At 39.6% G+C, this 26242-nt stretch overlaps 1 protein-coding gene across 2 annotated transcripts in view; it reads right to left on the bottom strand.

Moving 5' to 3' along the window:
- The window catches only part of DDR2 (discoidin domain receptor tyrosine kinase 2), a 1067915-nt gene that overhangs the window by 222618 nt on the left and 819055 nt on the right, over positions 1-26242 (bottom strand). For both annotated transcript variants that reach the window (XM_044085379.1, XM_044085380.1), the window contains one exon: positions 8350-8593. In XM_044085379.1, coding sequence (XP_043941314.1) covers positions 8350-8593 — 244 coding nt within the window. The remainder of the gene's footprint in view (positions 1-8349; positions 8594-26242) is intronic.

Here is a 26242-nt window from a genome sequence, read left to right as displayed (position 1 = left end):
AGAATGACCTCTATGATGAATTGACAAATAGCAAGTGTGCATTTCACAAGACTTTGTGTTTCAGACTTTATAGATATGAGCATACATGCCACTATTAGCTGGTATGAATATAAGGAATGATGCAACACTTTTTCACAAAAGAACTTAAACTCTTCTTGCTCTCTTTAAATTATGAGACCACAACATTGTGAAATTCTTCTGAACTCTGTGCCCTTTGTTCTTTTGGCACAGTGTATGGAAGTTAAAAATAGTTAACTGCTTACCGCACTTAAGGCTCTTGAAAAAGGATCACTATATGTGTATGATACTGATTATCAATGAAAATTTCATAAAATTCTACTATATCAAATAAAATTGTGCAAAACACCTTTCAACAAAAGAAGACATGCCACTTCTCGGATAAGGGAAATGACATAGCTTCTATTTTTAAACCTGAAAAAGTTTTGTCTTTTCAAGATATAGAATTTAAAACATGGCTATAAGCAGTAGTGTTGTGTGATCATATGTGTGTGTGTGTGTGTGTGTGTGTACATGTGCAGAGCCAGATCATGGTCAAATGGGGCCTAGGCAGGGGAATAGTCCAGCCCCCCCCCACCCTACAGCCATTCCGGTGTCTCATTACTTTGTCTTTCTCCCTCCAGTTACCATAAACACTGCTTAAAACTGTCGGTGTCCATACTGTTTTCTTCTTTACTTTAGAAATGAAGGCAGGGATATGGATTTAATTAAAAAAAGGCAAAAGATGGAGGATAAGTGCAGGTCAAGTGAAGTGGCAGGCAGTTACAGGAACAAAGAAGAATATGACAGATTTTGGCAATAAAAAACGGTTCTTGGGATTTGGAGATTTCCTAACTGCTGGGGACGGAGTAAGAAGTAGAATGTAAATCTGAAAAGTGCCAGCTGTATCTATCCTTTCGAATGCAATATGAGTGAAAGTACAAAGTTATCTTATGCCTATCCTTAACTGACAACTTGAGCTTATTTATTTATTTATTGACATTTATTAACTGGGCTGGTCCAGCTGGGCTTGTCGACCATTTTCAGTGGAGACGCGAGGAGAAAAGCTCCAAAAAAAACACACAGTCTACAGAGAATCAAACATCTGAGTCAAAAATATGGTCAAAATTAGTTATACAAGAATGTTAGAGAGACAAAGCAGAAATGCAAACACATGATACATACATATCAATATTTTTACTAAAAAATATATTTACATATTTACAAAAAGAGTCCAACAGAATTTATTATAGAGTTTAATAAGTATCCACAATAGTGGAGAACTTAGCTGTATGTGGAGGGACTGAAAAGGTATATAGTAGGGTTGTGGGGAGCTTAAGCAGGGGCTTGACAAGGACATAATTTGGAGCTGAGTAGATGAAGTTTGAGTTTTTCTTTAAAGTGGGATGGGTGAATGATGGAACAGATGTCTCTTGGGAGTTTGTTCCAGGCTTGGGTGACAGAGTGTTTATATAGGAGTTTGTCAGCTATTTTTTGGGTTGGTAGATTAGAAGTAGTTGCTGATTAGAGGTACGGAGAGTCTGTGGAGGAGTGTAGATAGAGATGAAGGAAGATAGAGCAAGGCAGGATGAAGGTATGTAAAGAATGAAGTGTAACATTTACATTTGAAGTTGTGACACCAGTAGAAGATGGGGGAATTCTAACCAGTGGAGTGTATTTAGGGCAAGGCAGTGATGTGTATTGTATGGAGAGTTTGTAATAAATCCAGCTATCTTATGGTAAATTTGTTGGATTTTGTTTAAAGTAGTAGTTTGGATGTTGGTGAGTACTGGGGCAGCATATAGAAGGGAGGGGAGGAGAAGAGCTTGTGCAAGGGAGAGTCTGGCATTTGTAGTTAGAAATTGTTTGTTGTGATACAGTAAACCAAGTTTCTGGTGAGTCTTTTTTACACTTTGGAGGATGTGCAAGTTGAATTTGAGTTCATCATCTATGATTACCCCAAGGAGTTTAGTGTGAGCTTCAGGTTGGATAACAGTGTTATTAGAGGAAGTAATAGTAAAGGTGGATTTGAGGTGAGAGAGAGTTCGGGGGAAAATAATAAGAGTTTGTTCTTTTTAGAGTTGAGAATGAGTAGATTCCTGGACAACCACTGTTTAGTGGATAGGAATGCCTGTTGAGTAAGAGTGTGGAGATTGGAGATATTGTCTGAGATGGAGATGAGAGTCGAGTCGTCTACATATTGGATGAGGGAGGATTGTTTACAAGAAGTATAGAGATTATTGGTAAAGACATTAAATAAGAGGGGACCCAGGATGGAACCTTGTGGTACCCTGGTTGGGACAGATATGAATGGAGAAGTGGAAGAGAGCCATTTTACAGATTACTGCCTGGAGGATAAGTAACTGGAGAACCAGGCAAGGGAGGAAGAATATAAATTGAGGTCTGCAAGTTTAGATAGCAGTAGGGGATGGGAGACTGTATCAAAGGCTTTGGAAAGGTCAAGGAAGAGACATGATATGAGTTTGCTATTGTCTAGGGCCTTGGCAATGGTATGTGTAAAGGATAAGAGGACAGTAGTTGTGCTGTGGTTGGGATGGAAACCATGCTGAGTGGGAGTAAGGAGGTTATGCTGGAGGAGGTAGTTGAGTAGTTGTGAGTGGATACATTTTTCGAGAATCTTAGAGAGTGGAGCTAGAATAGCTATAGGTCAGTAGTTAGATGGGTCTGTAGAGTTTCCACCTTTATGCAGGGGAATAGTGAAAGGATTTCCATAGGGTAGGGATGGTGGATTCCTGAATAGATCTATTGATTAGTATAGATACTAGATAGGCAATGGAGTCAGCAGCAAGTTTGAGGAAGGTAGGAGGTAGATTGTCAGTGGAGAGAGAGCAGGGTTTAAGTTTGTGAAGAAGAGATCTGATGAACTTGTGAGGGTTGGATTTGTTATTGAATTGGGTAGAGTTATAAAAGGACTTTTTGTCATTATTGGTTTGTTTTTTTGCAAGATTTCTGAGGTGTCTATAATTATGTAGCAGAGGTAATTCCTTTGTTTTGATCCAGGCTTTCCAAGCTCTATCTCTTTTTAGCATAAGGGACTTAGTTTCTTTTGAGAGCCAGGGATCCATAGGCGTCGGAAGCTGTTAAAGATTGGGGGGGGGGGCGGAGGGTGACCGGGGCACTTAGTTAACTAAAAAAGGTAATTTTTTATAACTATTTGCTACCACAACATAGGTTCACTTGGAGGACATTTTAAGCTTAGCCAATTCCCTTTTGGTGCTTGAATTAACATTTCTGATTGGTTTTAGCTATCCCCATGGCTGATAATTGTATATTACCCCTAGTGAGAACAACTGTGATCATACCATAGATAATTTGAGGGGGCCATGTAATGGATGCAGCATTTAGGAACTGCCTCTATCCATTAGTGGCATGAGGGGAAATCCTGGAGTACATTTTCTGTTACTCATCCTTAGATCCAAGTTGCATTTGAATATTTATGGATGAGCTTTTCTTTATTTTTATGGATAGTCTGTTCCGGAACAGTGGTAGCCTCCGTGATATATATCCATCTCTCCACAACATTCAGTTTAGATACTTGGACTGAGTATTTCTGATGCCATTTGACTTGCTGATGTTCAGTAGGTCCATCTGTATTATGTCGGAGGATGCTTTGTATGCCAGACATGTCACCTCTAAGCACTCTGTAGGATACTGAGTATAGTAATAAATCTTTGAGATGGTCCATGCAAGACCTATTGTTTAGGACTTGTATCCTTTTAGTAAGGTATCTCTGAAGGTATTCCAATTGTTGCATGGGGCTGGACAGATACATGCCAAAGTAGGCATTATACAAAATGATTGACATAATGAGAGCTTTGTAAAGGGGGACAACATCATCTCTAGAGCAAGTCACAATCAATTTGTTTATAAGCTGTGCAATATAGAAAGGCTTTATGACTCTGGGCACATGTTGGTCAAAAGTTAGGTCACTGTACACACAGTTCCCAAATGCCAAACAACTGGATCAGTTCTCAGAGGGCATTGTCATGATTTTGACACAAATTATTATTTGAGACAAACCTTCCTGCATGATGGTTAAGTCATTTGGGGATTCAATAACTTCTCCTAGCTTGCAGTCATCTCAAACTTAGCTGGCCAAAGCTCTTTGGTATTTACTTTTACTTTTGAGATGTATATGCTAAACAGAAAAAGTCTCAGCACCAAACCCTGGGGGACTCCATTGGTGAATGGTCTCTTCCCCTGCTTTTTGTACTACACCTGAATAGGGGATTGCGTCAAAAGGCTTGGCCAGGTCAAGGTAATGTGGTGTGAACTGTTTTACCTTCATCCATTGCTTTGGTAACAAGAGTAAAGCTTAAACTTTGCCCATGATTTTGAGCTTTTCACACTTTCCTCTGGGCTGTTTTCAAACACATTTTTAGGGCCATGCATACATGTAGGCATTCCTTGATTCACCTTCCTGATTGTATTAAATTATATTCCTTGTATAATACAGCACACTTGATAGACTTAAGTTAGAGCGCATTTTAAATTTATTGTTTAAACATTTTTACAGTAGGCAATGAAACAAAAATGCATTAACCAAGAATGACAAAACTGCCGTATTCAGAACATTTCCATCATAAAGGTCTACTTCCACACACAACTGCTTTTAAATTTATTGTTTGAACATTTTTCCAGTAGGCAATGAAGCAAAATGCATGCACCAATAATGACAAAACTGCCCTATTCAGAACATTTCCATGATAACAGTCTACTAATACACACAGTATATAAATACAGAATCACAGTAGACTGTAATCCATAGGCATGTTGCACAGCTTCTTGAACTTATTTTTAATTGGGGGGGGGGCAAAAGGTCAAAAACCAGGGACACATTTTAAACATTGCGTGTATAATTTTGGAAAGTTGCTTGCATAAAACATTGTTACCACCATGCATTTCACTGCCAAGTCTTGAACCCAGAACACTGTGCACTACACTCACATCAACATACCACTAAACTAAACCAGCAGTTTCTTGAAAGACAGGAAGACAAACTTAAATGGCTATCATATCATTTAGTGAATTCAGTTCTCACATCTCACCATAGCTGTCAACCTCATGGCACAAAAATACAGAACAAAGCCAATAATGGGGGAATACAGCCCCAAAATAGGGACACATTTCAAATACTGATTTTATAACCTTAGAAAATTGCTAGAATAAAAGGTTTTGTTTTACCACTCCTGCAAACCAGAAAGAACAGAACAAAAATGTGAGGCATAAATTCAAAAGTGATGGTGGCTAAGGACTTTAGGCTCTTTTTACCTGTACCCAAGGTACCGGGTTTGAGCCTGAGTATCTCTAGCCACCAGATGCACCCTGCTGGGGGCATTTACACACACAACTCCATTCCCAGTCCAAATGAAAACAAACTCCATATCCCACTTGCCGGAAACAAACTCTGCAGCAGATTCTGAATATCCTGCTCGCATGTAATGGCCGGAAATGCACTGATGTCATCGTGGCAAATGAAACTGCTTGCAAAACCAAAAGGGACAGAGGTGATCTGCAAAAGTGGAGGGGCTTCCTTTATCCCATGCTCTATGGTTCCAGTGCCCATGCATGGAGCATAGTTGGGTTTTATTCTAACCTTCCTAGTGGGATAAAGGGAGTTCAGGGTATTCAGGAAGATGCTATTGAACCTAGTAACTGTGTCACTGAGAGGGATTTGTTTAAGGATGGACCAATTAATGGTGGATAGAATAGAGTTGAATTGTACTACATTAAAGTTAGAGAGTTTTCAGCAATCTCTATAAAGGTGGGATTTGGGGGGTTGGATGGTGTATCTAAGGAAAGAGGTGGGGAGGTGGTCGCTAAGTTGGTCTGGTAGGGTAGTGGGGTTGTAGTGGTGAGGGGTGTTGGTGCATATCCACTCAATTATGGAGCCGAAGATGAGTTTTTATAGAGGCAGGTTGGGCGAAGATATCAGTTGATGGAAACCATACAGGTTGATGCTGAGTTGTGGAGAGTCAGTTTTAAGTTTAGACCAATCTAGGTTAACATCGCCTAAGATGAGGGTTCCATAGGGAATACTGTGGGAAAACCAGGATAAGATATTCTCTAAAGTGGATGAATTGTTTCCAGGAGGGATATAGATGGTGGCAACAGCTAATTATTTGTGAGGGTTAAGGTGGCAATTAAGGATGATGAGTTTAGCTGGGTGAAAGTCAGGGATGGGTGTGGGGAAAGGTGAGAGATTAAGGCTATTGGAGTGGAGGATGGCTACACCACCCCCCTTTTTTTTGGGAATCTATCACAGCGATAGATATTATAGCCTGGTGGGAGAATTTCATTGTTAGTGATATGTGGCTTAAGCCTTGTTTCAGATAAGGAAAGGATGTGAGGGTTTGTATGTGTTATCCAGGCATGGAAATTGGGAATTTTGTTGGTTAGGCTTTGAATATTTAGAGAGTATATTGCCAGGTGCTTGGATATGGATGAGTTTAATGTAAGAGGCTGGGTACAGTGAGAGGTGTTTGGGGAAGGAAGGGAGGTAGACAATAAGGGGGGTGTTTGATTGAGGGGAGAGAGGGAGTGGCCAGGGTTGGGGTGGACATCCCCAGATATGAGTAAGTTATTAGTGGGATGAGGGAGCACAGTTGTACATAGATGTAGCTTGTGTAACTTGGGTTTAGAATTGTAGGTAGGAGGGAGGATTTGCAATATCCCTCAAAATTAAAGTTTGTTTATGGTTAACGTGGTTAATATTTGGGGCATGTGGGCTTGCTTTATTCTTTCAGAAGTACCTTTCATCACTACAAGCAAACTTGGTTTATATACACATGTTCTACTTTTCTTTCTGTTTTTTAAAATTGCCCTTCTTAGCTACTGCTGTTATCTAGAGGGGAGGGTACCCCAGTTTGCCTTATCTCCTCATAGGAACTTTTCAAAAATTCTTTGCATATTACTTAGAGTAATACAACAGTTAATAGTTTACATATCTGAGCAGTCTTTGTTTTCATGTTTTATTGCTCTTCTCACTCACTGCATTTGTGGGGTGTTGAAAGGCATGCACAAAAGAAATAACCAGCTTAGAACCACAGAGATGAATTTATTATAAAAATAGTACACTTTCACACAATAGTGCTTTCTCAGGTTTTAATTAAAACATAGGAATTATACAGCCAAGACAATGTTTTCATTAATGTTAATCTGATTATTGAAATAAATATGGAAGTCTATGCGCATACCACACACACACACACACTCTACATTTTTATTCACAAACTGCACTTGGAGGGATGCACCTGGGGGCCACGGCCATATCATGGTCTGTCTCCTCTAGGTCACTATCACTTTCCAAAACTGTTTCTAAGTCACAGAAAACAACAAGAACCAACACACACACATACCCTCACCATTGTTTTAATACTCTGTTCACAGAACATTTGAAGAGTACAAAAAACCCTTGCACTAGCTCCATTCAAGTTCTGTCAGAGATGTCAATCAAATACATTTTTTATAAAAGACATAGAGACTGTATGCAAAGTTCTCAAGTACAGAAATAAATAAATCCATTTTATTTGCCTGCCTTAATGCCTAGCAGCTTACTTCAGGCACAGTACATGATGCAGGTCTCCCCAATCCTATATGTATGTTTCTATTTCTTCCTCCCTTCATCAGAAAACATCACTCAAAGGACAACCATAGAAATCAGTGAGTAGCCAACAATTTAAAATAGCTTAACATTTTCTTTAGTTTCTTTTCTTGCTTTAGAGTCTCTCAAGTTTGCCTAAGCAACTGTGCATTGTATAATGATAGACCACATATTTTCAAAAGATCTAATGTTCCCTACTGCAGTTATGGAGGGCTACAGCACCCCCAAAAATGACAGCTCTGGAAACTAGTCAGCAATTCTGTAACAAAAAGCACCAACTCCCCTATTAAAACTACACTCAGCTTGCATTTTGTACTGGAGTTCACTCTGTTTTTCACAGTGAAAGTACTCAACACTGAGCATGCTTAGTTCAAAACTGCCATAAATTCGACTTTTGCAGTGATGCTCTCCTCCTGGAGAACTTCTGTAAAAGAATATAGGTGCCTTCTTCAAAATCTGGTTGAATTATAACATGCAGTCCTAGCATTTGCAGTAGAAGGTATTTTGACAAGTTATACATGTTTCTTTCTAAAATATGCACTATTCAAGTTTTGGATGCTTCTTAACAATTCAAAATGTCCATTGGTACAACAGGTAAAGGTAGCTGTTTTCTGTGCCTCCTGTCCATGTGGTTGGTACTCTGCAACTGATTAAACTGGAGGAGACATTAGAAAAAAAAACAAGTCTTGTTTTACGATTTTTTAACATTAAATGGAAACAAACCTTACCTGACTGGAAAGTGATTTCACTGAACATCATCCATTCAGCAGCGAAATAGTAGTGACACCTGATGGCACTGGCCATGCGGTGTTGCAAGGGCACAGTCACATAGCGAGCACTGGGATTAACGTCATCCACCACTAGAACAAAGGACATAACGTCTGCCTCCCAGCCATTTACCTCAGAACGGAAGTAACAGTGAACCTCCTTAAATATCTTCACACTCTTAGTGAACATATTGTTACAATGTACCTATGATAGAAGGAGAAAAACAAGCATCACATTTTATGGTGACATTAATACTGTGTGAAAGATGACATACTTAAAAACTGTAGACATTTCATTTCCAAAATTTGAGTATGTAGCCGGATCAAACACCTCTTTCTGTGTATAATATTGTGGTAAATATGTGTGTGTGTGTGTGTGTGTGTGTGTGTGTGTGTGTGTGTGTGTGTGTGTGTGTGTGTGTGTGTGTGTGTGCCACACAGATGAAAAATCCAAACAGTTCCCAGAACAGTATTTCTACAAGCCATCAAAGAACTGGTGGTCAAGAGGCTTTAGTTTCAAAAAATTAATCTTCTGGTAAGTTTTACTGCACTGTGTTGTATTGTACGAGCTGCCTGAGTGCTTTTGATGGGGTTTGCCCTTTTCTCCTTTGTGGAGCGGGCATGGAGTTGTTCTAGATAATTTAGGGAAGTGTGCCCCCCACACAAAATAAAATTTTGTTTTGTGCTTTATAGTTTTTCTAATCACTGTTTTTGGTTTATAATTTTCTGTAAGCAGTGATTCAAAAATAGTGATTTGATCTCATGTAGGTAAAACACTAAGGTCTGTACAACTAAGGGTCAGACTTTGCCACCACAAAAATTGCTGTCTTTGACTTTTTTCATGATAAAAAGAGACTATAACGACAGAAAGGCTTGTTATATCATAACTGCTATGAGCATAAATCCTAACCAATCAGTAGTCATTGCTAAAGTTGGTTGTTTACAAACAGCTTCATAAACTTGCTGATGACAGATTTTTCAGAGATACATCCTATGTCTAAAACATCTGAATTACAAAGATTGTCCAGATTGGTAACCAAAGGGAACAAAAGGAACCAATCAGGACAGAATGTTTTAAGGCAGAAGTAAGGAATAGGCAAAGGAGTGTGTCAGCTTACAAAGGTCAAACATGGACTATGGGGGGATACAAAGAGGCTAAAGCCGAGCTTTTTTTCTGGTTAATTGGGTAACTTGTTTAAATCAGTCTGTTCATTTTCTATTGTTTTATATATATAAATAAATATATATATATATATATATATATATATATATATATATATATATATATATATAAATATTGCTCTTTATTCATCTGCTTTTACTGCATTTGTGTTTCTTCCTACTTTATTACTAGGGGCATTGACTACAACTCTGATCTGCGATATATAACAATAAGTATCCTTTTCTGTGCATTTAAAGTGTTTTTTGAGTGTATCTGCTTTATTTTCTAAAAAAAATGTGTTTCCCCTCTTTCTAAGCTAGTATAGTCCAGTTTTCTGGTTAGTGCTGAATTCAGGGCTGTGTTACAAATCTCTGTGTTTGCCCATACCTTACTTGGATAGAAGGAAGTTCTCTGTTCACCTTTGAGAGAGGGGACCTTTGAGCAGCCTATCTGTCCCTGGAGGAGTGGTTTCAGCCCATAAATTAGTAGTTTATTGGCCATTTTGGGCTAATTTCTCTCTCTTTCATTTCCCTGCTATAAATACCATATTTGCCTGTTTTTGCGTGCTGGGCAGTGCCGGTTAGCTAAGGTAAAACTATTCCTGGCTCCACAAAGTCTCCTCTTCAATTTTTCCCTTGGAACTAGACAAACTTTCATCTTTGGCACTCAAGTCATTCATTTCTCAACCCGGCACTTGCTCAAAACTTATAGCAAGCACTTATAAACCCTAGCACTAGACCCTCTTGTACTGTACAGAAGGACAAGGCTCTCTATTCGAACTTACCAGCCATCCAGTAAAACAGTTCACTGTACCTATCCAGGCATGTCCAAAGGGCAGTTTCATGTGTACTCTCCAGTCCAACTGGTGAATCTGGGCATTTTGAGGCAATGTTACAACTGCCTCATGTACACAGGCAACCCCCTCTTTCTACCATCAAACACTAATACATGCGAGAGATGCAATTATACAACCAAACTGGAGGCTAAGCTCTCTCAACCCAAGACTGGATCAGACAGTCAAGAGAAGAAGGGAAATACTTGCATCACACCACCAGTCACACATACCCATTAAAGCAGCACTGGCAAAAAGCACACATAAATACATGAAAACATACTCGGAGGCTCTAAATAAAAATCTGCAAAACCAACAGAGACCTCCAAGGCAAACATCCAAGCAACCTCCACCCCCAACACAAACCATGAAACACATACTTCACAAAACCAGTGTGCCATGCAATCACAGCCCTTAAGGCAAAAAAAATACCCAACATACTAGTAATAGGTGACTCTATAGTCAGGCACACTGACGTCCCACTCACTAGGCTGAATAAGGAGAAGGTTACTGTTAGCTGCCTGTTGGGTGCCAGGATCTGCTACATAACACAAGCACTCAGGTCACTCCAGAACAAGTACAAATATGACTCTGTTATTGTCCATGTTGGTGTGAATGACCTGAGCCATACCTCCCTGGACTACATGAAAACAGACATGGAAGAGCTCTTTGATCACATAGCCCAGACCGGTATGACCCTGACCCTGAGTAGCATCCTGCCCTCACCAAGAATGATACCATGGTATAAAGAAAAAAATTCTCGATTTCAACAATTGGCTAAGTTTCTGGTGTCATTCAAAGGGGATCCAGTGTCTGTCCGCCTGGGATGACATGCTCGACAAGCCACGCTGCTTCGCTAGAGACGACTTGCACCTGTCACCCTTAGGCTTTCGAATACTGGCCAAGGCTCTTGCCACCCCCATATTCCCTTTTTTAGGCAAGGCTCAAAAGACAAACCCACCGCCGTAAATAGCACAAGTAACAAAAAACTGAGGGTAATGCTACTCAATGCCAGAAGTCTAAACCTCAAAATGCACGCACTCGAGGCACTCCTCAATATGGAGAAAATTGATATATGTGCAGTAACAGAAACCTGGTTTAAGGCTCCAGAGAGCACCCCAGCACTACCAGGCTACAAATCATACCATACATTTCGTCCACAGAACCCAAACTGAAATACAAAAGGTGGAGGCATATCCATATTCATGAAGGATACCCACACCTCTAGGTTAGTGGCACAGCACGATGCTTCAGAGATCATCCATGTGCAACTAACAATGGGCAAAACTGCAAGTCAAATTGTAGCTTGCTACTGATCACCCACCATTTCCCAGGACCCCCATTCCGCATTTCTGAAAACACTGGGAAACATAAAGGTCCTACCAAACATATTGGGTGATTTCAATTACCCAAACATTAACTGGGAGAATTACTCAAGTACTAACTCCCTTGCCCAACATTTCCTAGAATTTATAAACTCAAACACTCTGGTTCAACTGGTCAACACTCCCACCAGAGGTGACAACATATTGGACCTGGTCATCACCAACATGGGCGACAGGTGCTCCACACTGGAGGTCAACCCATCGCTGGTTAGATCTGACCATAAACAAATCACTTTGGATATTCACATTCCTCCCCCACCCCTGGACAAGAAAACCACTGTGAAAAACTTTTCAAAAGCAAACTTCACATTACTTAAGACATAGGTAGAAAGTTTCAAAGCCCCCATGCTGAAGGATAACACTGTCCAAGCTGAAAAATCTTTTACTAATGCATTCTACGGGCACCTATAAGAATGCATGGATCATGCCATCCCAAGCAAAACTAAGACTCACTCCTCCAAGAAAAGGAAACCAGTCTGGTGGACTCCTGCCATAAACAAGCTATACAATAGAAGGAGGAAACTAGTACAGAAAAGAGTAAAATCCCAAGAAGGGAAGACATCCCTGATCAGTATCAGCAAGAAACTACGATCCCTCATAAAATCATCCAAGGCGAGCTTTGAAAGAAAAATTGTCAAGGACTCTAAAGATAACCACAAGGCATTCTTTAGGTAACTCAAGAATCTAAGTGGCAATGCTCAGATCTGCTCTGAGTTTGTGCAGAATGGCACAAAATACACTGAACTAACCAATATAGCCAACACCCTGGCAGACAGGTTCAGCGCAAACTGCACCCTCCTCTCAGCCCCAGAAGGGCCCATAACCATACCAGAAGAATGTAGAGTCCCTGAAATCACAGACACTCAGGTTAAAACAGCCCTCTCCAAACCCAAAAACACAGCATCAGTTGGACCGGGCGGTGTCCCAGGCTGCATCCTACATGAGGTCAAAGATGAACTAACCCCTCACCTAAACACACTGTTCAAACTCAGCCTCTCCACAAGCTACATACCCATAGAGTGGTGCACAGTAATGGTTATTCTACTCCACAAAGGTGGAGCCACAACAGACGCCAGGAACTATCGCCCTATAAGCCTGACTAGCTTGGTCTGCAAGGCTATGGAGCGCATCATCATGGAACTCATTAACAGAGATATTGGGAACCTCCAAACACTGGACCCTACCCAGTTCTGCTTTGTTAAGGGCAGATCATGCCTCCTAAACCTGGTAGACTTCTTTGAGACATTTATCAAGGCTATAGACGAGAGAAAGGTGGTACACACAGCCTACCTAGACCTCGCTAAGGCCTTCGACACCATTCCCCATTCTGGTATTATAGACAAGCTCACCAGCCTGAACATAAACCCCTACATCACAAGATGGGTTGCCAACTGGCTCACGGACAGAACCCACATGGTGAGAGTTGCAGGAGCTAGGTCTGACTCAAAACAAGTTACAAGTGGCGTTCCCCAGGGCTCAGTCCTAGGACCCCTCCTGTTTGGCATATACTTCTCAGAGGTACAGGCAAGCACAGGAGGACTATGGCTGACCAAGTTCGCAGACAACTGCAAACTAGGGGCTATAATTGACTCTCCGACTGACACAGACATCCTCCAAAAGGGTCTCACTGAGACGGATACCTGGTGTCAAAATCATGGCCTCAAGCTAAATGCCAGAAAGTGCATAGTCGTCCCCTTTGGAAAAAACAAAGTGCCCACAAACTACCACATAGGTGGTAGCCCCCTAAATACGGAAGACGTAATAAGGGATCTGGGGACCCAAGTAGATAGTAATCTCACCTTTGATAATCACATTGCCAAAGTGGTTAGAAAATCCTTCTACGTGGCCCACCTAATCACAAAAGGGTTTGCATCCAGATCAAAAGAGGTCATTGTGCCCCTCTACTCATCACTCATCAGACCCATCATAGAGTACAATGCCCCATTTGGGATGTACCTTACAAGACACCTGCAACAGCTGGAAAGACCACAGAGTGGCGTACAGTAATGGTTATTCTACTCCACAAAGGTGGAGCAACAACAGGATCACTGGCCTCAAACAGATACCCTATGCAGCTTGACTGAAGAAACTACAGCTGTACTCGGTTACATACCGCCTACTCAGAGAAGATCTCTGCCTGACATACAAGGCCATGTCCAACCCAGAATTGATGGACATGCTCCACCTAAAGAAAACCTTATCCCCTTGAGCCACACACTCTAGGGATCTAAACCTCACCACAACAATAAATAGGATGTGCTGGAGGGATAGATTCCTGTCCCAGAGACTTCCCATGCTTTGGAACAAGATCCTAATCTACATTAGGCAGAGCTCCTTGCTAACACTCTTCAAAAGAAACCTTGATGAGTGGATGGGAAACAGAAAGTTTACCTCGGGGATCACTTCAGTGGCTCTGCTGGACAGATGCACAGGGAACTAATCTAAGGGGGCGGCAAAAGCCAAAACATTCTGGCTAGGCTTATAAATGCCTTCGGGCAGATAGCCTAGTACCTGCTTATGAACCTATGAACCTAAGAGTGGAAGGAAAAGAAGAATCTGGGTCATCATTATTACCTGAGGTTAGATCCCAGATGGAAAAGGATATGGTACAATCACAGATACTAGTGTAATGGGAGCTACAAAGACTGGCAGCTGAACTAGCTGTACTTGCAGAACAGAAGAATATGACATATACATGCATAAAGGAGTTTAAGGTAACTGGACATTTTCACAAAAAAAGTTAACATGTTAACAGATGCTGAGTTGAACATTTTAAGAAAATGGTTAACTTTTTTTTACGTAGACAAAGGGCACATTTAGTAAAAACAGTGAGTTCACTGAAATTATTCACTGGACAATTGAATTTGGATTTTTTTTTTTAAATAATATGATGATGCTATAGGGTACTTCATCTGATTAATGTTGTGAAAAGCCTAGTACTTAGAATTCTGTAGTGCATCTGTGTATTAAGGTATCTAGAAATGTATGTGAAGCAGAAATAAGGAAAGTTTTTGTTAAATACTTCCCTATCAAATATTTTCTATTTAACCAGTAATGAAATAAAGACACTTGTCTTCCTAATGAACAACCGATCTAAGAAATATATGAAAGCAGATAAGGGAGAGAAATTTTCTTTAAGACTGTTTTAAAGAGTTTAAGACTGAAGTGATTTCACAATGACTTTCTAAATAATTATTTGTTATATGTTTTAACTTTGCTTAAGGTTTGATTGGTTGAGTGAATAATGAAAGTGTATGACATTTGTATTTTGGTGAACTAGTTTGAATAATAAAAGCAAAAACTTGTTATTGTTTTAAATAAAGTCTGAAGATGGTCAGTTTGACACTCCAGGGCTGGTTAAAACACTAGTACATTACTGAGTTCAGAGTACACACACACACACACACACACACACATATATATATATATATATATATATATATATATATATATATATATATATATATATATATATATATATCGGTTCATAGGTTGGTAATAGGCTATCGGCCCTAGGGCCTATACAAGCCTAGCCATAACAATTTCCTGGTTATTTCTTCCCACAATATTTACTTCCCTGGACCCCTGTCTAGCAGGGTGACTGACATGATCCCCGGGGTGAATTTCCTATCTCCCATCCAATTGTCAAGGTTCCTTTTGAAGAGGGCCAAAGAGGTGCTCTGCTTGACATGTATGGGCAGTCTATTCCAGAGTCCGGGGAGTCTCTGGGTCAGGAACCTATCCCTCCAGCATGTTTTGTTCATTGTGATGACAAGGTTTAGATACCTGGAGCATGTGGCTCTGAGGGATTGGGATTTCTTTAAGTGTAGCATGTCCAACAGCTCCGGATTTGACATGGCCTTGTATGTTAAGCAGAGATCGCCTCTGAGTAGACGACATGCAACAGAGTATAGATGGAGTTTTTTTAGATGGTCAGCATAGGGCATCTGCTTTAGGCCTATGATTCTTTTAGTGAGGTATTTCTGTGGCCTTTCCAGTTATTGCAGATGTCTTGAGAGGTACATACCAAATGGGGCATTGTATTCTATAATGGGTCTAATGAGGGATGAGTACAGTGAGACAATGACCACCTTTTTTCTGGATGAAAAGCCCTTAGTGATGAGGTGTGCCACATAGAAGGATTTCCTGACTGTTGTGGCGATGTGGTTATCGAAGGTGAGACCTATGTCCACCTGTTTCCCCAAGTCTCTTATCACACTTTCAGTGTTTAGTGTACTGCCACCTATGTGGTAATTCATGGGTACATGTTTTTTCCCAAAGGGAATAACTATACATTTCTTGGCATTGAGCTTGAGCCCATGGCTCTGGCACCAAGCATCTGTTTCTGTAAGGCCCTTTTGTAGAATATCCACATCATTTGGAGATTCAATAATGGCTCCCAGTTTGCAGTCATCTGCAAACTTTTGTTAGCCAGTGTCCCTTAGTGTTGGCCTGTACTTCAGAGAAGTAGATGCCAAACAAGAGTGGTCCCAGGACTGAACGCTGAGGTACTCCATTTGTCACTTGTCTGGAGCTGGATTTGGAGTTGGCTACTTTTACAGTGTGGGTTCTGTCAGTAAGCCAGTTGGCAACCCATCGAGTGACATAGAGATTAATGCTCAGCTTAGTAAGTTTATCTATGATCCAGAGTGAGAGATGGTGTCAAAGGCCCTGGTGAGGTCCAGACAGGCTGTGTGGACCGCCTTACCCTCATCCACAGCTCTGGAGACTGATTCAAAGAAGTCAACCAGGTTCAGGAGACAAGATTGGCCCTTCACGAACCCAAACTGGGTAGGGTCCAGTGTTTGAAGGTTTCCAGTGTCTTTGTTTATAACTTCCATGATAATACATTCCATGGCCTTGCAGATTAGGCTCGTCAGACTGATGGGGTGGTAGTTCCCAGGATCCAAGGTGGATCTCCCTTTGTGGAGTGGAATAATTGTAGCTGTGCGCCACTCAGTGGGCACAAAGCCTGAGGTGAGGCTATGATTAAACATGACACTTAGGTGAGGTGCCGGTTCATTTTGTAGTTCATGTAGTACACAGCCTGGGATGTCGTCTTGTCCCATGGATGCTGTATTCTTAGCTTTGGAGAGTGCAGTTTTTACTTGTGTGGCCATTATTACCAGAATTTGGCAATCTTTTTGTATTGAGATGAGCCCTTTAGGGGGTCAGAGGGGGATGAAGTTGGCACTGAATCGATCTGCCAGGATATTGGCAATATCCTTAGGATCAGTATATTTAATGCCATTCTGTTGTAGCTCAGAGCAGATCTGGGCATTGCCATTTAGATTCTTGATATAGCTATAGAATGCCTTGTGGTTATCTTTGGAATCTTTGGCAATTTTATTTTCGTAACTAGCTTTGAAGGATTTTATGAGGGATCTCAGCTTCTTACTGAGGCTGGTAAGGGAGTTTTTTGCATCCTGGGATTTTCCTCTTTTCTGCAACAGTTTCTTCCTTTTATTGTAAAGTTTGTTTATGACAGGGGACCACCAAATTGGCTTCCTTTTTTGGAGGAGAGCGTCTTGGTTCTATTTGGGATGGCACGATTCATGCACGAGTGGATGTGCTCATCCAGTGTCTTAGTTTAGGATTCAGCAGTTAAACGTTCAGTTCCCGTCTGCATGGGTGTCATGAAGTTTGTCACTTCTGACTTGAATAGCATGAAGTTGGCTTTGGAGAAGTTTTTTATGGAGGTTTCCTTACTGGGGGGTGGCGGAGGGATGTGGACGTCAAGGGTGATTAGCTTATGGTCAGACCTGACCAAAGAGGGGGTGACCATAGGTGTGGAGCATCAATTTCCCATATTGGTAATAACCAGGTCTATGATATTGAAACCTCTGGTGGGACTATGGATTAGTTGATCCAGGGCATTGGAATTTAAGAATTCCAAGAACTGTTGGGCAAAGGTGCTGGTACATGAGTAGTTTTTCCAGTTAATGGCAGGGTAGTTGAAATCACCCAGTATTAGGGTGGTTGGTTGTATCTTAATATTTTCCAGTATGTTTAGAAAGGTGTAGTGAGAATCTTGGGGCATGGTAGGGGGATCTGTAGCAAGCTACAGTTTGGATTGCAGTCTTGCCTGGTTTTAGTTGCACCTGGAGAATTTCAGATGCATGTTGTTGGGCAACTAGCCTGGTGGTGTAAATATCCTTGGTGAATATGAACACTCCCCCACTGAGTGTTTCGGTCCTGGTTTGGTGGTCGAAACATGCGGTAAGAGTTGTAGCCTGGTATTGCAGGGGTGCTCTCTGGAGCCTTGACCCAGGTCTCAGTTACTGCACAGATATCAATGCTAAACATACACATATGTATTTGTATGCACGTGCACATACATATACATATACACACACACACACACACACACACAATATATATATATATATATATATATATATATATATATATATATATATATATATATATATATATTTATATACAAGTATACAGGTGTGTGTGTGTGTGTGTGTGTGTGTGTGTGTGTGTGTGTGTGTGTGTGTGAGTGAAACAAGCTGAAAAGTATTACTGTAGGCAAAATTTCTTTCCCTTGATCACAGCCAGCTTTTGAGGCCTATCCATTCAATAAGTGATTATTCTGGGATTGTGAGTTTGGGAGCTGCCATCATTTGAAACACTTATTTGAAAAATACTCATCACAGCTTTTATTATACATAGTTCTTCACAATCTAAGCTGAGAACTCCATCTAAAAGGGCATATTATAGTGAATATGGGATTGTGCTAAGAACCTTAAAAATCATTAATATACTGTGTGATAATAACAACTGGACTAAAATCAGCATTTGCTTGTCACTAAATATGATTTTCAAGCATTTGAATTGTTCACATAGCATAAAAACATAACATTGAATTACAAGCTAGTACTTTTATTTTAAGATTAACGTCTTCCATTAATAATGAACCTAAAACATTGCTAAGCAAAGTTTATAACAGAATATCCAAGTATATTGTCCAAAAGTTTATTTTAATTAGAAAATGTTAACCTGCTCATAGATATAATCCTGTACTTGACAGAAACCAACAGACCTATATGGCCTTTGAAATATGTCAGGTTGTCTAATTGTATTATGTTCATTTTTATAAGTGATAGATATATGAACACAATAATGAGGTGCAGGCGGGTTAATGCTGTTACCTCACAGCTCACAGCAAGAGGTTCTTTCTTTCGGCTGGGGTGCCTTCTGTGTGTGCCTCTGTGTGGTCTGCATGTGGTGGGGTGTTTCTCCGGTACGGTTTCCCTCCCCACATTCTAAAGACATGCTTCTGGAGCATTTCTTTTCGGGCCTCTGCTGAAAACAGGATCTGTGGAACCTAGTCAGACTTTCCCAGTCAACAAATGTTAAATAAATAATAAATAAATAATTATTAAAAACATATCTGCATTAAGTTGTCATTATATCGTGTGTGAAAATTATGAATGCATAAAAGTGACCTTTATATTACTGGAAAGATACAACAGTCATCAAAAACCCCTGTGCTGACTAGAGCAAAATCATCTGGGCTGCTTTAATGTTGAAATGCATATAAATCCATATGGTAGAATAGTAGTCTCCGGTGCATAATATATTTGAATATCCATGCATATTTCTTTAAAACTTTTAATGAATGCTATTAAAGTGCCCAATAAAAGTCCACAGGGCCAAAAATTAAAATGCATCCTGCAGTTAATTTCACAAATCAATACAACTGCCTACTTTTGAGCAATAATGTCCCTTTTTTAGTGAAAGAGCATTAACATGAGGGTACCTCTTAAGGGTTTATTTACATAGTATTTAGCATTTTTGTCATATTCACATATTATTCATCACACTGTTTAATCAATACTTACAGGGATGTGATAAAATGGAAGCAATTAAACTAAAATGACAACATAACTTTTTTGTTTCTTTTTTATTGTGTGAGAGGCGCTAATGAAATTATTGTGGTCAATTGATTTTGCATGTGGTAACTCCTTAAATAAACTGCAGTTTTGCAACACAATTTAGATGTATTAATTTATTTACAGACTGAATTAAGAGTTTAATTTAAAAACTCTGAGGGATGCTTGTTGAATCTGATATTTCACTTTTGAAGAGGTGAAGTACTGACTGATACTTAGATCTGTAATTGCTTTACTGAATCTTTATACACTGTTGATTGTTAGCGACTGTATGTCCCCATAAAGGTGAAATGACAAGATATCCAGACGTAATAAAACGGACTGCCGTAATTCAATTGTTTTTGGAATATCTTGTGCTATGTTCCAGCACAGGAATTATGACTCACCATACAAATACTCTAGTGAATAGTAGGTCAGCAAATGATGGTAGTTACAACTGATTGTACCCACATACCCATAAACTTCCCATGAATGCACAGGATACGGGACATATGAGCAGGTAACTTAGATGGCACCATTACAAATATGTTTCCTCTGAATATTCTGGGATTACCTGTGATGCCTTTTTCTGGCAGATGTGCATCTATGACAGCATTTATTGAAGGCCACACACCATAAAGGTATCTTGTTGGTAAGTACATGTGCCACAGATAGCACTTTAAAGATTAAGCCAAGACTGTTGGTGGGATACAGAGGCAACAAGGAGCCATCAGCAATTAAAGAGTATCATCTGTGTCAGAGATGGTGTCCCTTACCATCTTCAACTCTGGAAAAAAGCTTCCATCTGACACCCCCAGTAGCATGTTGAAGAGATATACAACTTTGTTCAGAGCAAAACACATGCAGTGGTTGAGTCACTTTTTTACATCATCGTGAAGTGATAGTTTAGATACTTTGTTATGCAGTGAGAAATTTAGGCTGCCCCACTGGGAAGTATGCCACACCTTTTTTCCTTCTGTATTGGGTGCTAACTGCCATGCAAAAAAAATTCTTCTGTAACTTAGTAAATCATATAAAAATGTAACAACAAAAGTGCTACAAGAGAGTGAAGTGAGAACTCCTTCCAGCTGTACTGATTTGGAAGTATATTTCGATGTTTATCTTCAGCCACGATTTGCTGTATTACAGAAAGTTTTTTTTTTTTTTGTGTAGCATCAGGACAGCAGTCATGTTAGGAAATGTGACCAGAGGAGGATTCAGAATGGTCAGGTGACAGTTAGAGGAACACATCAACATTCTTTAGTTGTTAAAAAAAAAAAAAAAAACAGCCTTAAAGTTACGTTTGGGACACTGTAAAAACTGATAGCCATGATGTGGTTACTAAGGACTGTGGAACTTCATCAGACACTGTAAAAAGTGATAGTCAAGATGTGGTTGTCTGTGGCAGAAGCAGAATAATGCAGCATGGCCCAGCCTGTACTTTGCAATGACACATCGGCTAAGCCAGCTAGTGCAGCTTCCTAGAGTATTTGTAACAAGTATGTAAAGCAAACTAAATAGTTTGTAGTGCTGAGAGGTAAGCAGTAGGTAGCTTGAAACTGATTAGATTTGAAGTTCTAACATCACCAGACCTGTGCTTACTTTGACACCGAACAAATACTGACTAATGGTTATTGTGAAAAGCTATTTTCACATGTGGAAGACATAGTGCTTACCTCTGGAATCCTGACAGAATTTGTTGCGTAGTTACTTTTGCTGTCAGCTAGATATTTTAGTATATTGCACTAGTACCTGTATCCAAAGGATCTCTGAGAAGCAAATCTTCTAAGCATTGGATGATCTCTTAGTAGATCTTATTAAATTAATATTAAATTAATTAAATTCTCTTAGTAGATCCTATTACATTAATGAAATAAAATGCTAATAGTTCCATCAGTAGTATGGAACATGCCTTACTGAAACTTTTGGATCTCAGAGCTGCCACAGTGCATTTGCTTCAGAGCTTACAAATAACTCCGTGGAGCTGATTTTCCCTCTGTATACCATGGATAGCTAAGCTCTAGGTTGTAACTTACTAAACTTTCTAAAACGTATGTAAGCTATCTTACGCTATCACATTATCTATAGAGGCTGTTATGCAGTACCTTTGTCTTGGATATTTTGACTGAGATTTTGGCATACTATATATATCAGGGAGTAGATATTATTCATGGGGTGCATAGCTGGCCTTACACATGGATGGCTGCCTAGGGTCAGGGGTGCCTATCTTGTTATTTATTTATTAAAGTAAGGAAATACAATTACATTTCCTTACTTAAAAAATAATAAATTGCCTGTGACAAATCTGTTCAACCCTATGCCACCCTGTAAGGAAGGTGCTTTGCACCTGTCCAATGAATTTCTGCTGTTTGCCATCACTTTTCTACTTTATTTGTGAAATTGCAAGGAGTAGAAAGTTCCTGGATATTCAAGGGTAAAGAAAAATGGATAGACACTCTGGTTGACAGCAGCAACAGCTGGCAATACCATGAATCAAGTTTTATATTTATTTATTTATTTATGTAAATCCTAATAAGTAACCAGATCTGGTCAATGGATGGATTTGCAAGGGTAATGGAATAATTGTCAACCCTCTCTTATTTTGCAGACTGTCCCTGAGTTTGCCTTATCTTTTTTGTTTGTTCCTAGTAAAATTTGTGGTTTTCTAATAAATCATTGAAGGTTGCAGTCACTAAATAATGATAGACATTTGAGTTTCATACTTCATAGCCTTCGGAAAATGCAAACTATTTAAAACATAGGTATTCCCTAAGTATATAACCACAATATTTAAAATCTGGCACTGATTTTTGACCTTAGTCCTCCTCCAGTATTTTGGCTTTGTCCCTGATTATTGTACTAAGAAGTTGAAGTGATTTTTTTTTATTTTATTTCATAACAGTCAGACATCTGAGACGTACACATACAGATTTGTTATAACTGCTGAGGTTGTTTGTGGAGAAGAATTACTAATTACTGCTATATGCTCATTTTCCTGTTCTGCAGGATAAATGTTATTAGTTTGAAGCACCTTGGAATACTTTAATGTATAGCTACTGTTTGTGTGGAACAAAGGTGAACTGCATTGCATAGTTATTATTTTTATCACACTCAGACATCTGAACTGTTTACAGGAGTGTCTGTAATAGCTGGGTGGGGTGGGAGTCATCTGTGGATGAAAGTAACTGTCACCAATATGACTTTTCAATACTATTGAGCTTTTGTGTATGGCAAGGTGCATTATTGTTATTATTATTATTATTATTATTATTATTATTATTATTATTATTATTATTATATGTTTGTACATATGAGATGCAAAATGTCAGCAAAGGGGTTGTAAATGATAGGAATAGTGAGCATCTACGAATGCAAGTGACTTAGCCATAATGTTGTTTAATCACTGTTAAACAGCAGTTACTGATCTGGTGTGGCAGTAGTGTCACAGAAAATATTATATGTGCTGAAATCATTGTAAAACCAGTATTGCTACTGCATGTGTGTGTGTGTGTGTGTGTGTGTGTGTGTGTGTGTGTGTGTGTGTGTGTGTGTGTGTGTGTGATTGCAGTGCATTTAAGTGTAAAAAGTTAGCCTAATTTCTCTCACTTTTCACTACATGCATCAGCACAGCACATAATAAGTGTCTTTCTTTGGCTTTTTTTTTGGTGGTTGGCAGGAACAGGATGTTTGTGAAGGTGCCTAATCACTGAGATAGTAGCAAAGTTGGTATCATTGTCATCACACAGCACAGTGCCCTGGTTGAGTTCTTGGCTGTGACTTCTGCGTGGAGTCCTCATGCCATCTTTGTCTCACAGTGAGTTTATTCAGGTGCACTGGATTCTACCAACACCCAAAGGTATGACATACGTGAACAGGCATTCCTCCACATTGCCTGTAGTTAACCATGCAGTGCAGTGGTGCAGTGAATAGCACTATCACACATCAGTGATGCTCCAGTTTGATTTTCAGCTGGGATACCTTCTGTGTGGAGACTACATCTTCCCTGGGTATGCATGGACTATCTTTGGGCAATTTTGGTTTGCTCCCATTTTCCAAAGGCATGCAGTATTTGAGTTGACTAATCTAAACTGTCCTTAGATGTGCTTACAGTTTCTGAGAGATATGGAAGAATCAACTTCTATTTTGTATGTGCCAATTAAACTCTTTGGATGGCTGTGGCTGTTCTCATGTTGTTATATGAATCATTTAAAACTAGGAAGCCTGGATGAAGTATGTTGTTTGCATATGTTATTCATCTTACCTCATAAGGTTACTCACCTTATGAAATCCAGAGATAGGGCATGGAAAACATAGGTAAAAAAAAACAAACTTCCAGCTGACCTCCTAAAGTATAAAGAACTTAGAAATCAGACAAAAAACTTATCAACAAAGACAAAAAAGACTTTTATTATAATCCCCCCAAAATATTAAAATCTGATCCAAAAAAATTTTGGAATGCTATAAACCAAATACTACATTCAGGTAACCCAACTTCACCAAACCCATGTCCTGACAAGTCACCTGAAGAAACTGCCAATACCTTTAACACCTACTTTATTGAATCCATTTCCAAACTATTTAACCCCAACCTCTCAAACAACAACACTTCAAACCTCCCTATACACCCTTCAACCACTATCTCAGTAAACTCCTTCTCTCTCAAACCTGTCTCCACTGACTATATCAGAATTCTACTCTCAAAGCTCAAACCATGCTCTGTATCAGCAGACAATATTCTTTCTTACTTTCTCCAAATTGCTGCACACTCCCTTCCTATGCCTGTATCTATACTAATCAATCGCTTCATCTCTGAGTCTAAAGTTCCTTCTATCTGGAAACAGTTTTACACTCTTTCCTATTCATAAAGGAGGTAACTCCACAGAAATATCTAATTTTAGACCTATCGCTAGCCTCTCCCCTCTCTCCAAAATCTTTGAGAAATGCATACACAAACAAGTTATGCTTTATCTCTTACAGGAAAAACTTCTCACTCCAACACAGCATGGTTTCTGTCCCAAGCATAGTACAACCACAGCTCTACTATCATTTCTCAACACCTTAGCCCTGGCTAAACATGATCACAAACTCATATCCTGTCTATTCCTTGACATTTCTAAGGCTTTTGACACTGTCTCACAAACTCTGCTACTTAGTAAACTTGTAGACCTAAACTGCTCCCCTGATACAGTTGCATGATTCTCTAGCTATCTCTATGATAGGCTGCAGTCAGTATGATGGGACTCAGCACTATCTACCCCTCTCTCAGTAAGAACTGGTGTTCCCCAAGGTTCCATTCTTGGAACTCTAATCTTTAATATCTTCACCAACTCACCTCACTCCTCTTGTCCTCAATCTAACATTGTCCAATACGCAGATTACTCTACAGTCATAACTATTGTTAATTCCCCCTTAGAACTCCTAGCAAGTACCCAGGCATCTTTCAACTCAGTAGAAACAAGGCTCACTAATAATCAGCTCATCCTCAACCCCTAAGAAAACAAAATTACTACTCTTTCTACCTAAATCTGTAAACCACATTAAAATTTCCTTCATACCTCTCAAGTGTACCTCATTATGAGGAACGTACCTCATCCGGGGTCTGAAAAAGTTCATGTTCCTCAAAGTTCCACATTGAAAGGGTCTGTCACACATTCAGTGTTAGGAATTTTTTAACTGATATCCATGGTAAATAGAAATAAATCATATTAATTCACTACAAGATCTTTTTTATAAAAAGAAAAAAAAACAGCATATTTTAACCATCCTATGACTTCCTGGTTGAAGTTGTTAGTAAGCCATTAGTATGTGCTCCCCATTTTGCTCATTTGTTCCACATTATGAAGGCTTGTGTTCCTCATTTTGGAGATGGAAGGTCAAGAGCTATGCTTTCCTTCTCCATAAGGTCACTAAACAATACTCCTATACAATGTTTTTTTGTAAGCAAAAAGGTGTTGTTATGCATATATTGCATCATTTGGGTCAACCCTCCACACTGCCCAGTCCTACCCCCTGCCCTGCCCAGTCCCACCCCCTGCCCTGCCCAGTCCCACCCCCTGCCCCGCCCTGTCCCGACCCCCCCAAATACTTCTTTTTTTCTGGAAATCCTCTTTCATGAAAAAATAAATAAAATCTTCTCTGTTAATAATACAACAATTGAAGTCACTTCTCACAGCAAATTATTAAGCATGATAGTGGATAGTAATCTTAAATTTTACCTGCAGTCCTGCATTATCCTTGTGCTGACGGGTCCACCTGTCCCAGACAGTTATTTTGTTTTGAAGAGCTCCTTATATATACTTTATTCATGGGGTTCCAAATGAAATATCTCAGTATTCAATATATCAAATAATGCGTTTAAATTTGAAATTGACAAATCATCAAGTGTACGTGTACTGTGCTGCAATCCCACAGCTGTATTTAGAAACAACCGAAATGAGGGCCTGGCCTGATGGTGAAAGGCCTGGCAAGTTTCTGGACAAAATGTCAAGGCTTGCAGGCAACAGATATCCATAGCAGGGGTCAAGGTGACTGGCAAACAGGTTATGCTCACTGGGGAAATATGAACTAATGCAGAGTCCCATCATTTTTATGAGCA

The sequence above is a fragment of the Protopterus annectens genome, chromosome 10.part0 (assembly GCF_019279795.1).
Source record: "Protopterus annectens isolate FY-2018-M chromosome 10.part0, PAN1.0, whole genome shotgun sequence".
Lineage (NCBI taxonomy): Eukaryota > Metazoa > Chordata > Ceratodontiformes > Protopteridae > Protopterus > Protopterus annectens.
The sequence above is the reverse complement of the archived record's forward strand: the minus strand, read 5'-3'. Positions and strand labels throughout refer to the sequence as shown.